This window comes from Heteronotia binoei, chromosome 1 (genome assembly GCF_032191835.1).
Source record: "Heteronotia binoei isolate CCM8104 ecotype False Entrance Well chromosome 1, APGP_CSIRO_Hbin_v1, whole genome shotgun sequence".
NCBI lineage: Eukaryota > Metazoa > Chordata > Lepidosauria > Squamata > Gekkonidae > Heteronotia > Heteronotia binoei.
In genome coordinates, this window is record NC_083223.1 from 92,362,103 (window position 1) to 92,378,651 (window position 16,549).

General features: G+C 42.4%; 1 protein-coding gene across 2 annotated transcripts in view; it reads right to left on the bottom strand.

Moving 5' to 3' along the window:
• The window catches only part of ASCC3 (activating signal cointegrator 1 complex subunit 3), a 407,532-nt gene that overhangs the window by 283,658 nt on the left and 107,325 nt on the right, over window positions 1-16,549 (bottom strand). For both annotated transcript variants that reach the window (XM_060237502.1, XM_060237501.1), the window contains exon 11: window positions 3,658-3,822. In XM_060237502.1, the coding sequence (XP_060093485.1) occupies window positions 3,658-3,822 (165 nt within the window). The remainder of the gene's footprint in view (window positions 1-3,657; window positions 3,823-16,549) is intronic.

Below are 16,549 nucleotides of genomic sequence, written 5' to 3' on the forward strand. Positions count from 1 at the left end.
AAGGCTAGTAGGAAGCTCCTCCAATTTCCTTTTGTCTCAGAAAAAGTGAACCCCTCCCCAAGATTTCTCCATAGTGCCTTGGAACAGAGTTCAAGCTGAGATAGGGGAACTCTATCACCTGTTTACAAGTGGGTGTTAAGTGCTGTCAAGTTGCTTATAATTAATGGTGATCCTATGAATATTCTCCAAAATGTGCTGTTGTTAAGAGCTTTGCCCAAGCCCTGCAAACTGAGAGCTGTGGCTTCCTTGACTGAGTCAATCCATCTTATGTTGGTCTTCCTCTTTTCTTACTGCCTTCAACTTTTCCCAGCATTATTGTCTTTTCCAGTGACTCTTGCCTTCTCATAATATGACTAAAGTATGATAGTCTCAATTTAGTCATTTAGCTTCTAGGGAGAGTTCAGACTTGATTTGACCTATAACCCATTTATTTGTCTTTTTGGTGGTCCACTGTCTTTGTTATACCAGCAGAACAAAGGCCAACACTCAATATAGTGTTTCTCATTAAAGAGAGAGAGAGAAAAAGTATTTCACCTAATTTGCTAACTAGGTGCTGCCAAGCTGTAGGGTTTTTCTTCTATTTTAAATATTTAAGCATTTTTTCATTTTACATCCATGTTATTTTCAGGAATGCACAACATTAAACATCAAAAGCTATAAATTAGTTTCAGAGAAGTCTTTTGATGTAGTATCCACAGCATATGAGCAAAGCTCAAAGCCTTTTTCCATTACAAAGTTTAGTCAATTCAATTTAAAATAACTTGTAAAGGAAACCTTTATAATTGGCAAAGTGAATAATGTGCATTTGTGTTTTCATACTCTTTTAGTTATATCAGCTGGTCTGGAGAGATGGCCTATATATTTCCTAAATAAGCTAACATTTCAACACAAAATATTTGCCCTGCAAGGGATTTATAACATCACAGTTATATTGACAAAGATTATAAGAAATCACTCCTGAAGACAAACATCAGACCTACCATTTGGGGTGGATTTGATCTCACATCCCATACCCCAAAAAACCATCTCATATATTCTCCTAATTCACAGCACAAATCCTCAAAATTTATCCCAGAATTTCTCCTCCAGCATTCCTTTTACATTCTTGTATTTGCATGAACGTCTCTTGCTTAAATTAGGGCCACTTTAGTAAGCTTTATTTTGGTAACAATATCTCTTTTGACTCTAGCTTTTTAAATTATTTTCATACTTATTATGTGTCTAATGTATAATTACTTTCATCTTTCTTTAAATTAGTTTGTTAAAATTCTAAAAGTACCAAATACTTTCTAAGGGTTCCACTTACTGAGAAGCATTCCTTTTCAAGTATAAAATACAACTTAAACACAGAATTAATACGCCCGTTATGCACGATGTTTCTGTGCTATTTTTGGCCACAAATTAAGAGAAGAGGCAAGGAAAGCAACACTGTTTAGCATATAAGCTATGATATAGTTTGAACTAAATCTACTAAAGAATATGCACCTGAAGAACTCAGTAGTTGTTCTGAAAATACATCTAATTTGTTTTTATCATAGAGTACAATGGCTTACATTTACAAGTATTTGAGTCAATTAAAACATTACACATCTCACACTGGCATTTTTCCCTATTCTGTAGAAATCGGTACTTACAATTTAAAATAAGTTTACATAACACAAAATGACACTTAAGCAGCTGGTTTAGACTTACAAAGGGGTTGTATGCTATGAGTTTGTTGAGCATTAATTAATTAATTACACTAGTTAATAAATTTATTAAAACATTTTCTCCTGCCTTTCCTCATGGTTCAAAGCAGCTTACAATAACAGAAAAAAGATCTTGGGATCACAGTGGATTGTTCAATGAAAGTGACAATCCTTTGTTCTACAGTAGTGAAAAAGGCAAACTCTATGTTAGATTATTAGGAAAGTGACTGAATATAAAATGGCCCATGTTATAATGCCTCTGTATAGCTCTTTGGTGCAGGCCCATTTGGAATACTGTGAACAGTTCTGATCACCATATCTCAAAAATGGTTATTGCAGAGCTGGAAAAAGTACAGCAGAAGGCAGCAAAAATGATTGGGGGTCAGAGCCCATTCCCTATGAAGGAAGGCTGAAGAGTCTGGGACTTTTCAGTTTAGAAAAGGGATGATTAAGGTGGGATATGATAGAGATTTATAAAATTTATGAATGGGGTGAAGAGAGTCGACAAAGATAAATTTTTCTCCAGAATTTCTCTTAGAATTCCAGGGCCTCCAATGAAGCTGATGGGCAGAAGAATCAGAACAGAAAAGAGGAAAAGCTTCTTTAAACAGATAATAATTAAAATGTGAAATTTGCTGCCAGAAGATGCAGATCATAGCTACAGGAATAAAAGGTGATTAATGAGAACAGGTCATCAGTGGCTAGTAGCCATGGTGATTGAGGGGAACCTCCATGTTTTGAGGCAGTCAATTTCTAAACTCCACTGCCAGGAGGCAGGGCCCTTGCCCACTAGGCAAACTAGGATGTTGCCTGCGGCGCCAGGAGGTGGGGGCGCTGAATTGGGCTCTCCCCCCCCCCCGGTGCCCATGGCAAATGCCTAGTTTGCCTGCCTCCCTCTTCTCCCCCCGTCGCCACCCTTCTCCCTCCCTTCGCAGCGCTGCAAGCCAGCGCCACACTCCATCTCCATCACCCCGTCCCTGCCCAGTCAAGCCGAGGCTGCTACTTACCAGTTTCAACGCGGCTGGCACGGCTTTTAATGCTTTGAAGGGCTCGCAAGAAGAGACTTCACTCCCCTTCACTTCTGGGAAGGAGGGGGAGCGAACTCCCCTCCCGCAGGCCCTTCAAAGCATTAAAAGCCACGCAAGTCACGTTGAAGCTGATAAAGAGCAGCCTCAACTCGGCTCGACTCTGGGGGGGGGGGGGGATGCGACGGACCGTGGTGCTGGCTTGCAGTGCCACAAAGGAGAGGAGGCCAGGGGTGGTGGTGGGGGGGTAAGGATCAGCCTGGGGTGGGTGGGCAACTGAGCACGGCGATGCTTTGCAGCTCTGTGAATGGAAGGAGGGAGGTCGTGGCGAGGGGCGGCAGCCATGGGGTGGCGGCGGCCACGGAGCCTGCCTGGCGTGCCATGCACCCATGGGCCGGCACTGCAAGGGGGCAACATCAGGGGAAGGCCTTGGCCTCTATGTCCTGTTGTTGGTCTTCCAGAGGAACAAGTTGGTCAATGTGTGAGACAGGATGCTGGACTATATGGACCACTGGTACAATTCAACAGGGCTCTTATGTTTTTAATAGTCAAAAACATTTTCAGTTAAAACCAAAATAAAATCTTTCCCTCATCCCTTAGAAAGTACCTGCCATTCAAATGCTTTCAAAGGTCATGGCAAACAAGCTGGACTTGCAGTGTCTCCTGAAGATCTCCAGAGAGGAGAGCCCCCTCACCTCTTCAGAGAGCCCAAATTCACAGAGCCAAAGTGGAAAATGTCTGGCCTCTAGTTGATACCACACAGGCCACCCTAAGTGGTGGGACAGTCAACAAATGGCTTCCTAAAGACTGCAGATGATGCAGAGAGAGCTATGGAGTTGTAAGATCCACCACAGAGAGATATTAACCAACTGTTTTATTTTTCACTGGTAGATTCTTGTTTTTGATTTGTTAAGGTATTTGGCTCCGAAGAGTTTTGCACATACCTGTCGTAATGTGCGTGCTACTAAACTCTCTAGCACAGGACCTCTATCTTCATGTAGCAGGTGTACTTCATCAAGAATAAGGAGCTTCACAAGTTGGGAGAGGGCTACATCCCCAACACTCTTTCTTGTTACTACATCCCATTTCTCTGGAGTGGTCACAAGCATCTGAAAAAGAAGCAAACAGAACAAGGTATTTGTTTTGCTTTAAAATATATCATGAGATTAACAATAAGATTACAAACATATTCTCAAAGATAAAGCCACTGTGATATGGACTGAGAACACCTAGATTCAGATGGACTGAGAACACCTAGATTCAAATTTCTGCACAGTTGTGGAGTTCATGGCATGATTGTGCCACAGTCACTCTCTTTCTTTCAGCCTTAACCATCTTCTGTTGTTGTGATATGGCCCTGACTCCTTGAATAAAAAATGGAATAAAGGTGTAATAAATATACACACAAACATAATTGTCTAATTTAAGATTAGCTTCATTTTACATGGGGGGGGGGGGGCGCTGCATTAGCTAAAGTTAGTGCTAGCCTCCTGCTCAGCTGGTGACGACACAGAAATAGGTTCCCTACCACCTCCAATAGAGCCACTAGGATCTACAAGTCAATACTAATATGCCCACATAAAACTACAAAGCCAGCAAATTGCCACCACTCCATCAAGGAATATCCTCCCACTGTGAGGTCCCTCTTTGCTTATGGGGACTGACAGAATTAAGAGTAGATGCCCACCAACTTTCCAAAATATCGATATTTCTGCATCATTACCATACAATTGAAACATATATATCCTAAATCTATAGTACCTTCATAGGTGCTTATTACTTGGCTCTGAAATTTCAGGAGAAAGAAAAGTAATTTGCTTGTTATTTGCTGCCCTATAGTGGATAAGATAAATCACTGTCCAAAAAGTCATAAATCTGAGGTTTCAGGGACATGTAAAAATTATACCTTCCTTTTTCTGAACATGGAAAAAGGCAACTAATATACATTAAAATAGGAGTTTACCATATAACTTCCATCTCAAGAGCTACCTTATAAACTGAGTGCAGTAAAAAAAATAATTCAGCTTCAGTATTTTACAGAAGCTGCAGGTTTAGATCTGAAAATGCAGAAATGTTTTTACATAACATATAGAAGTTCATCTTTTGGGAACCAGAAAGGAACTGTTGGGACACCTAATTTCCCTCTCCCCATTACTTCCTCTTTCTCTTTCCTGAAGCTCCCATAGCCTCTCTCATTTCCCTGCATCTTTCTCTCCTTCCCACCCAACTGCCAACGTACCTTTATATGTTCCCTTGTCTTCAGTTTTCTCTCCTTCCCTATACCTGGCAATTCTTACCCAGGAAAACTATGGGCCACAGTTGACTGGAGCTGGTCACTAGCAAGCTCTGTGCAGGTCCTGGTCTCTGATGTGGGCTCACTGAAGCTTCTCACTCCACACACCCTGCATTATCAAGGAGCAAGACAGTGGCAAGACCAGTACAGCTCCGAACCATCAGGTCTGCTGAGGCTTGTCCTGCCCAGCTGATGCTGGCAAGGCCTGCATGGGTCCTGACCTCCACTGCCATACTCACTGAAGCTCCTTCTCCCCACACCATCAAGCAACAAATGTGTGGATGTGCAGATGCTAGACCCACTAGAGGCTTGTTCCTCACCATCAATGACAATGCCACTACTGCAGGTTTCCTGCCTGGCCACCACCCAACAAAGAAGATCAGTTCACAAATGTGTTTGAGGGGATTTAACCCCCCCCCCAATGTTTTGGGTAAGCATGGCCCCGCTCCACGGATCTAGATATCCACAGATGTAGCAATACTTTACTATTAGAATATACAATGATGAGGAAACTCACAGGAGATGTAAGGCACTGGCTCTGTGTTGCCAACTTCAGCCCCATACTCCCTAAGGTTAGGTTGCCAACAGGTTGCTTAAGGTTGCTAACAGTCCAGCACTTTGTTTTGTACTGCGGTCAGTTAGATGTCCCAGACAATCATCACAGATATAATAAAAGTCTAAAGGGTGGTTCATCCCTCACTTTTCACTGGTTGTGGCAACCACAAGAGTGGCCTTGCACTCTATGTGTCACCATTCCCCCTTGAAACTGGGCAGCCTCGCTGTGACCCGCCTACTGCCGGCCCTGTCAGGCTAGAACCCAACCAGTCAGCCTCTGACATCTGAGGGAGCCAGTTCTCTGCTGAGAGATTCTCCTGGAGCCTTACTGATTGCTACTGCTTCTCCTCAGGGCCTGTTGTAAGAAGTCTGGGACAGTCCGTCTCCCCCCCCCCCTCCCCACACACACACATACAAACAATGCTGCTGCAAAGCAAACAGTGAAGCAAACAGTAAACTGTGAGAGACCTCTGCCCCCGCCTACTCAGGCCCAGGAATATTAACAGTCTTACCTCAGAGACAGCCAACTCTTCTCTGTGTCCTCTCTGTTAACCAGCCTTAGAAAGGGCTGCAGAACTACTGTGGTCTCACAAAAGGCCTCCCAGCACACACAGCCTCCAAAGGCCACACATATAGCCATGGAGGCAAGGCCCCGCTTATTTCCCCCCTGGGAAGTGCTAGCCAGAGGTTGTTGTTAGTCAACCCAGGCTGGTTTTTTCAGTAAAGGGAGAGGCCTCAGGTGAATAGAATAGGATACAGTCCACAGTTATTTTCTCCAGGATAGGGAGAGAAATCTGTTGTCTGGAATTCAGTTCTGATCCCAGGAAATCTTCAGGCTCCACCTGGAGCTTGGCTACCCTAGGCCTGGCAGCACCCTCTTGATGCCACCCAGCTGGCAGGACTTCATTAGGCATGACTGCTTGCTCCTGTTCAGCAGCAGTCCCTCTATGACAGCCAATGTGAATTAGCAGTTGCCAAGTCCAGGTAGGGAGATTTCTGGAGATTTGGTCGATGGGGCCTGGAGAGGGTGAGTTTGGGAAAGGATGGGACCTCAGACAGGTACCATGGCATAGAATCCACTCTCAAAATTAGCAATTTCTGCCTCGAAAACCATTGTTGCCAATCTCCAGGTAAGGGCTGTGTCATTATACCCTGCTTAGATTGCTTGCTTCCTGCTTTTGTCCCCATTGTGGAGAAAGACTGTACTTTTACTAGGTAGATGCTGCAGGGAGGGGGGAGAAGATGGAAATCTGAAATCAGATAAATTCCCCTACAGAAAACACCTGCCTTGAAGTACATACTCTATAACTCAACCATGCCAGGCCAAAAAAAAAATCATGCCATAAGCTCATGCTGATGCTAAACTCAATATGACAGGCTGGATGCTAAGGCTGGATATGACAGGAAAAGGTGGCAACAATGCACTGCAAACAAAAGGAATGATGTGCTTCAGTGTCTGTGTGACCATCGTCACACTCCCACTGCATACCACATCCCCCCATTATTCTTCCTTTTCAGCATTCTGAACCTGTTTTAAGGCTTTGAGCCACCACAGACACAGACATATGCTGGGGGTGCGGGAGGGGGCAAGATGGAAAGCTGGTATCTGTTTCAGCTGTAGAGTAGGTGGGAAGACAGCAAGGGTGAGGATGAGGGGAGTGAAAGCCAAGGCTGGGGGGGTGGATTCAGAGCAGGGTCTGCCAGACCCAGGTTTTTGCTTTGGAAGCTGACAGCGTGATTTTGGACCAGTCACAGACTTTCAGCCTAACTTAACTTACAAGGTTGTGCAGATCAAAGTGCAGAGAGGAGAATGATGTAAGCTGCTTTGGTCTTCCCCCCACCACTGTGAAGAAAGATTGTCCTTTTCCTATGTAGAAGCTGCAGGGAGGGGGAAGGCAATGGAAAGCTGAAAGAGGGACTGTGGAGAAACGCCATCTTAGTCAGTGTTGGTGCTTCATTGGGAGGGAAAACATGAAACTCCTAAGCAGGCTTGGGCCTAGCCTTCCCCTCACTCCCCCCTCCCTTCCAGAGCCAAACCAACAATTCTAGGGGGAAAGTCTCCTAGAGCGGCAGGAAGCTCTTTTGTTCTTGGCATGTGTTAGGCAGGAAGAGAAGTCAGTTCTCAGCTGCAGCTCGAAGGAAGAGGTTGCCAGTGTGGGGGCTCCTGCCTGTGCATGCGGCCTATTCAAGAGGAAAAGGCCCCCAGGCAGCCAGACAAAGTAAGTCATCCAAAAGGCAGGGCGTGTTTAGATCAGGGACAGTAGGATGCGTTTATAACCACATTTCCTTTGTCATGCTGTTTGCTGTGCGGGTGCTGTGCTGTGTAACCTTTTACAAGCAACTGTTTTTGTTTTGTTCTTCTGTTCTTTTTTTTTCTCTTTTAATTAAATATTTTTACTGTTTTAAATGCTGGCAGTCCATCTCTGTACCACATAGATCCCCAAACCGCTTTAGACCACGCTGTTTTAAGAAGGGGGCCCCGGGGAAGGGGGAAGGCATGCAGTTGGATAAGGTGCCAATCCTCCAGGGGTGCCCCAAAGAAGTGCTGAGGTCTCTGTGAAACCCAAGTACAGGGTGGCAGAGGACCTTGAGGCCTGGCCTCATAGCTGGAGAGGGGGATTGGGAGTTCTGTTCCTCTCAATCTGAACCCCTAGACTGAGCAGGTGGTGGCAGCGAGCCCAAGGGGCAGGAGGAGAAATAGCTCCCTCCAGGAGTTGCCGACTCAATAGGGAGCTGACGGGACCGGGTCTGAAGGCAGAATCGGGCCGGTTCCGTCACAGGGACAGATAAAGGGAAAGAGATAGTTGCCAACTCCAGGTTAGGAAATTCCTGGAGATTTAAGGGGTAGGGTTTGAGGAGGGATGAGACAGACAGATACAATGCCATTTCCCCTGGGGAACCACTGTTGCCAATCTCCAGGTGAGGACTGGAGATCATTTAGAATTACAAGTGCTCTCCAGATGACAAACATCAGCTCCTCTTGAGGTGTGTGTGTGGGAGAAGTGCATGCCTTCACTTGGGTGGGTGAAAGACAGTAAGGGTGGGGGGTGCACACCCAGAGCCTCTTTCTAGAGCCCATTGTATTTTCTTCACAATGAGCCTTATAACTAGTATCACACATAAACCGTGATAACGGTACCAGTACCCCTTCATCTACAGCATCAAATTAATCCACAAAATTACCAGGTCACCGAATAACTAGACCAAGACCATCATAACACTATATCTAAGACATACGAATAGCATCAGAGCATTAGCTTCCTGTTTTCATAGGAACCATGTTCTTTAAAGAATCCACTCAAACTCTCAACAGCACATATAGAACCACAATTTATAAAATGTCAGTACACCATTACAGATGCAACTTATTATAATTCTGAAATGAGCCATGTCAGCCACAAAAATTAGCAGCTGCACTTTTCATAGAACATTAATTAGCAAACTGTGATGAAATATATTTAGCAATGCATATTAAGAATTTAAAGGTGTGAAATGCTACAAATTCAAGCTACTTAACTAATTTGCTAAAGCTAAACTGGTACTGCTGTGATCACACTCATTCTTGTGCCACAGTCATGCTGTCACAATTTCAAATATAAACAGACGTGTGGTTTTTCCAATGGTGTTTAAAATGTTTAGACACATTCCATGTTAAGCATTGTGCTTTTTTATGGCAGCATGTTGTAACTAAAACTTGCCAATGGCACTTTATATAATGATGAGAATTAAAGATTGAATTCTGCATGTTGTTATACCTAACAGGGTGAACTTACTGAGTACAATGCCAAGCAATCACTAGCCTTAAATTGGCCACAATCATGATTTAAGTGTGTTCAGGATAGACTGCACCAGTATTGTATAGACTGAGCCAGAAGGCAGAAGATGAGCAAATATCTTGCCAAGCAGAAATGAACACCACACTAAAAAGGAGTCAATATGAAACAGAAGAAGGGGAAACAAAAGTTAACTAATATTCAGGATCAGTCTTCCATGACTATGTCAAAACATACATTGAAAGCAATTAAGCTGTACCTATCAGCAACCATCCCATTATAACAAATTAATACCCAGGATGGAGCTACATTTCTTCATTTGCCCTAAGAGATGTATTCAGCCAGTTCAATATAGAACAAATTAGCACTGCATGCTGATGCTGATGTGTATTTGCACTATCTTATGTATAAGTCTGCTTATACACGCACACACACTGTGTGCTCTGGTGGAGAGAATCATAGCTAGTGGCCCTTCTCTCTTACAATTCAGCAAATACAACTGTCATGCACAGTTACGATCTTCTCATTTTTGGATCCTGGCAAATTATTTGTCTGAAGAGCATCTTCAAATATCTTCTACAGTTGCATTTCCTTTTAGTTCAGTTAGCAACCCTGCAAAATGTTTTCATTTATCTCACTATTATACCACTTCATTTCTCTCAGCACAAAACTGGCCAGAAAATAAAGTGTCACATTTGGTTAATGAGTGGAAACTTGTGCCAGACATTTCAATCTGGCTTTCATATTAGGGCATCGTCAAATGGAAATGGGTTAACTTTCAATATTTTGACTGTCAACTTAGATTTTTCTCTGCCTGTGCTATTTCCCCACCCACAGCAGTGTCTAGATTATTAAAAACTACTCAAGAATTAGTCTCATCTCTAGGGGGAAAATATCCACCAATACACCAAAAGTTTACAGAAGGATGCCGCTTGTCAAGCTGAAAAGAGTTTGCAAATCTAAAATTAACACCGGAGAACAAAGGACAAATATCAGCAGGGATACATCTCTCAGAAGATAAACTTCACCGTTGCTTGACTATTGAGATAAACTTCAGTGTTGCTTGACTACTGAGATGGAGACTCACAGTTCAACTCATAAGATGTCTTTAGCATTAAATTAGTTGCATGAGGAAGAGTGAAAATGGTCATACTGGAACTGTTGCAGCTTAATTATAGGTTCATGAGGAAAATAACCTCAATTTGAAATGCCTGAAAAAAGATGCTGTCAGGGATCCTTCAGGCCATAATCAAATTTGAAAAGCTGTCAAATTTTGAATTGTGACAGCCAGCTTTATAGCTTTTATTTATTTATATTATTTCTAGTCTATCTTTCTCACAGGGACGCAAGGCGGATTACACATAGTGAGACAGTACAATCAACAAAACAGGACATTTAACAATCAATGTATCAGGATTTTAGAAGTCTGGAACTACTTCCAAAGTCTGAAGCATAGCATGAGTATTAAAATGATACACTAAGTGGTACCAAAATTACATAACAAGATCCTCCTTGCAATAAGCTATACATAGCAGTATAGACCACAGTCCCTAATCATTTATCCAAGTAAGTTTGTGAACTATTTTATACAGTGTAACCCTATTACCTATGCAAAAAGGCCATCTTGCATAATTCAGTTTTGTACAGTTTGTGAAAAGCTGGAAGAGTAGGAGCCACAACAGGGAAGGTATGGATACCAACAGTTGCTGATTTTACCCAATTGCAGGTTGGCACCTACAAAAGCCCCTGCATACATTAGCAAAGTTGTTGTGGTGGAGTATAGGGGGAGAGGCATGCCTGCAAATAAGGGGAACCAACGCCATGAAATTGAGATTACAACAATTATAAATCCCTCTACCTGAAAATAATTAGTTAATTTTTTAAAGCTGCACAATATGTACAGGGGAAGTGTATCCAGCTATTTATGGAAAGGCCTGACCACTGAAAATATTAATGACAATAACCACTACAATGAACTTTATTGAGTAACTACATAATTGTCTCACTAATACATTCACAAAACAGTAACATAGCTTAGGTATCTTTCATATGAAAGAGCTGACTATCCAGGTAAACTGATCTCAACAATAATCAGACTGACTTCTGATCTAAAGAGGAGCCAGCAAAGCAGCTTCTCTACAGATTAAACGTCTCAGTAAATAAAAATCAAAGTTAAGGCAATAGTCTTCTCATGACAACAAACTTTTTTTCTGGAATCATCTCTACCCATGAAGACAAAAACAAAGTTGTCTGCAGATAAGAGGTATTTAACTCATTTCAATAGCACCTTAGAGACCAACCAAGGTTTCAAGAGTCAAAGCTCTCTAAGGTGCTGCTGGACTTGAATCTAGCTGTTCTGGACTTGAATCTAGCAGACCAGCAGATATCCTCTGAAAATATCCCATTTTATAACATATAGACATCAGCACTAACATTTTCTTTACTGCATTTGTAACTACATAGATTTTTCCCCTTGAAAGATGAACCCCTTGTTTCAATCCTTATTCTGTCAGACACCTTCTACCAGTAGTGTTACCTTTGCCTTTTAAAAGCTCATCTATCATTCTTCTATTGTGCAAGTTAGAGCTAGCCCATTTATATGACTGATCTGCTGGAAAAGGTTACAGAGAAGAAGAGTAATGTTGAAGCACGTGGGTGAGACAGAAACCTAAAATCTATCTGATCCTTTATGAAATGCACAAGATTTAAGTGTACAATTAACTGATTTAAACTAGGTAAAAATTACAATCCTAATATTATCAGTGTGCTCAAACAAGAAATATTCAGAGATTCTGGACATAGAGTGGGAAGGAGACAGACCACACAGTACAGATATGAAACCCTAGGTAGGTATAGATAGGAATGAGAAGTCTTCAAAATGGCCCACACTAGGGACTATATTGAAAAGGAATAGCATCAAAATTCACTCTATGTACTTTTTTGTTCCAAAAAGCCTGCCTAAAGTCTATACAAAGTAAATTTTTAGCCACCAGAATTATGATTATTAGTATATTTAATAGACTGCCATTGCCTGCAAGCAGGGCTCAGGGTGGCTTACAACAGAACAAATACAGAAATAATACAAAGCAAAAATTAACATTAAAATTACCTATACCATCAATAATTTAAAACACTACAGCTCCCAAGTTGGCAGAATAAAATTTAGATTTATATTTCCATAGCCACCTAGGCGGAAGGGGAATTAACAGAAAGCAAGAGATGGGGGATGAGAGAGTGCCAGATTTTATATTGTCCCTGTAGCTGTCCTCAACTGAATGCCTGGCGGAACATCTCTGCCTTACATGTCCTGTGGAAATATAAGTCCCACAGAGCATGGATCTTCTCTGTCAGAGTTCTATCAGAAAGCCCTGGCCCTAGGTGAGGACAGCTGGATCTTTCTCGGGCTGGGGACCACCTGAAGGTTCTTATTCCCAGAGCATAATGATCTTCTGGGGCCATATTGATATAGGAGGTCCCAAAAGTATATAGATCCCCAACTGCTAAGGGCCCTAAAGGTCTTGATCTGAACCTGATCTGGTTGTCTACTGGGAGCCAAGGCAGCTTGTACAGAACAGGTTGAGTATGTGCTGTCTGGGAGGTCCCTGTAAGGACCCACACGACTGCATTCTGAACCAGAGTCATGCTACTGATGGTAGGTGCCAATGATAAGGGCACATGGCCAAGAGGTGGAAACTGGCCACCCAACCATGGCTCCCCTCTCCAAACACAGAACCTCTGTCTTGCCTGGATTTAGTTTCTGTTTTAACCACCCAACCATGCCCAGATCTGTTTTAACCACCCAACCATGGTCTCCAATCCCTTAAATTCCAGGAATAGCATCCAGCCAGCCACTCATCAACAGAAATCGCTCGGTGCCATCAGCATACTAGTGACCCCCCAGACTGAAGTTCTCTGCTAGCTGGGTGAGGGGATGCATATAGATGTTAAATAACATTAGAGAGAGAAGTGCTCCCTGGGGAACCCAGCATACCAGCAGGCACCTCAGAGGGACTGGGAGTGGGACTGGGAGGGAAAGTGTCTCCAAGATACGAGACACTTTCCCTCCCAGTCCCACCCTCTGTTCCCAACTGTGAAGGAATGAGGTGATCCACTGTAGGGCTACCCCACGGAACTCAAGTGCAGGTGAGGTGGTGAGTCAATAGAGAGCCAGTTGGTGTAGTGGTTAAGTGGGTGGACTCTTATCTGGGAGAACCGGGTTTGATTCTCCACTCCTCCACTTGCACCTGCTGGAATGGCCTTGGGTTACCCATAGCTATCACAGGAGTTGTCCTTGAAAGGGCAGCTGCTGTGAGAGCCCTCTCAGTCCCACCCACTTCACAGGGTGTCTGTTGTGGGGGGAGAAGATATAAGAGATTGTAAGTCACTCTGAGTCTCTAATTCAGAGAGAAGCGTGGGGTATAAATCTGCAATTATTCTTCTTCTTCTAGATCATGGCCAACTGCCATAAGGCTGAATAATAAACAGAAAGGTGGTAAAGAACCGCTTTTGTGAAATTCAGTTCCCATAGTATAACAGATTCTTGAACTGCAAGATTAAATAATTATCTAAATGTCTTAAGCAGGAGAGCAATTCCATACTATTATCTTGCTTTTGTCACCTTTTTGGTCTTAACTACTTTACTAAACATGGTTATACTAACTTTTTATATTGCACTGTTAGCTTTCATCTATGCCAAGAGCTCCCTTAATCAGATATGACAATTTTCAACTACTATATCTCTTGCACCCTATGAACCATATTTTGCCCTTTATAGAAAATCTGTTTTACTTCGGTGGTTTAGACTGTACAAAACCTTCACCAAAGGTTTTTTAAATTTATTTCTCTCTCAACAGAGCATAGGCGGTGGGCCAGGAGCATCAACTGCTTTCTAGCTTCAACCAGCAATGGTTTAAAAATGACAGTGGCCTCCCTGTCCAAGACAAAGAAATGGTCAACTCACCCTTCCAGAAGCTGTCACCTACCAAGGAACAGAAATGTGGAAGGTTGAAAGAAGGTATCATCCTAGAGATTTCAGGAAACTCCCAGAGGGGTAGGAAAACAGTGCTAATAAAATCCCTTGGCACAGAGGAAGAAGAGGTCTTTGGGTTACTCTATCTGAGAAGGAAGTCTCATACTTGGGCTCCTCTTGAAGACCACTGCTTATGGAGGGCTACTTCAAGGTAATGGGAAGTTTTTTATAACACTAACATGTACATTAAACAGACTACTTTTGAATAAGAGCAGCTAGGGCATGTACAAAGTGAGAGACAGATAAACTGCACGTTTACCTTTCTTTTGGATTTCTTGCTCAATATGTTGCCATGCTGAGAGCATGAGTCTGGACATTTTTTTCAATGTTTTTTAAAAATGAAATCATTCTCTGTACCACACAGACCTCCACCATTAGAACACTCTATTTAAAATGTGCTCCAAGAGAAGGAGGATGGTCAGTTAACAAACTGCTAATCACCTAGTGCATATCCAATATGTGGTCCCTCTGGTAACCAGTCACTGGGTAGTGAGACACAGAAATCAGGCAGGGCCTTAAAACAGCAACACAGGGAAGAGAATGGAAGGGAAGGGAAGTTGGTCTTCTCCATAAGTGATTTCTACAAAGGCTAGGTGGTGTCAGTATTAGAAAAGCCAGGAGAGGGCACAGTACCACATGGTGACTTGGACAGTTACTAGTACCTAGACACCTTGGAAGGAAGGATGGACCAGTTAGTGCTCATGGATAAGTGGGGATGTTCTGCCACAACCCTTTTCCATTAATTTTCTTACTCATCTAACAGGAAATTATTACTATGGTACAGTAGTAAGGTAAATGTGCACAAATGTTAAACGTACTTATTTCTAATACTGGAATTAACAGACTTTTGATAGTACATAATCATTTACTATTATTAGGAAGATACTAAATCACAGACTATAAAATGGAAAATTACTGGAAGTTTTAAAGAGTCATGTGAGTTTTACTTACTGAATCCTTTTAAGGTCATTGATTATTTATAGTAAGATTCAAAGTTCTAATACCATATTATGAAGTCTTTCTTCACTGAAGACTCTTCTGGCCTTTTAGCAATGTATTCTGGCTTTCTACTAGAGCACCTTGTTTGCAAATGTGTGGTATTGTTACAGAATTAGAGCAGTTTGTCCCTTTTCTCAAGGAATTAAGGGAGAACAATAATCCATTCTGTGTATTGTTAGCTTTTAGTTTAAACAATTATACATAGGTTAGAAGCACATGTTTGAAGTCAAACACTTTTTGTTTTTTGCCTTGAAATTCCATTACCAAGGATATGCTCATCTGCTTGCATTCTGAAACTACCATGTGCACTGGTAAAAACTGTATCAACAGTAATAGGGAGCATTTTCGGGGGGGGGGGGGACAGCTGGGATGGAACTGCTTAACCTTTGTAGATTATTTAGGCCCCCCCTCCCCCCAGTCTACAACATCACAAGTATACTTGCTCTGGGCACGTATTTGCAGGACAGACTTGGTAAAATGCAAGCACTAATTCTTCCATACAGCTATCACTACCCCACTCCATGTTTTAGTTCAGGCAATGAAGCTGAGTGAGATATGCCAATTCTCCTTCACATGAAGCAGCAAATGCTGGAGAAACACTCAACTGTGCCTCTACTTCTTCTATTTCCCTATATAACATATAAGACAGCTCTATATTACTTCAACTTCCCAAAATACCATTTCATTCTCCATTTTAAAATTAAAGCACCAGTGCTTTATTTGTCTACAAGACTGTCAAGAAAGCATGGAAGCTAGAATCACAATCAATACAGGAAAGAGATTCCTACCCATAACCACAAACATTGGCTATGTAACAACACTCCCAAAAGAAACACACTGTAAATCCAAGACAAAATAAGCTGTTCTGTACATTATTCTTTGTGTATGCTGAAACATAATCTCTATAAAGTCATCTAGGCCACTGTCACATAGCAGAAAGGAACTGCAATGTTTTGTTGTTGTTGTTCAGTCGCACAGTTGAGTCCGACTCTTAGCGACCCCATGGACAAAGTCACGCCAGGCACTCCTGTCTTCCACCATCCTCCAAAGTCTGCTCAAATTTGTGTTTGTTACATCAGTAACACTGTCCAGCCATCTCATCTTTTGCCTTCTGTCTTTCCCAGCATCAGGATCTTCTCCAGTGAGTGCTCCCTTTTCATTTGGTGGCCAAAGTATTGGAGCTTCAG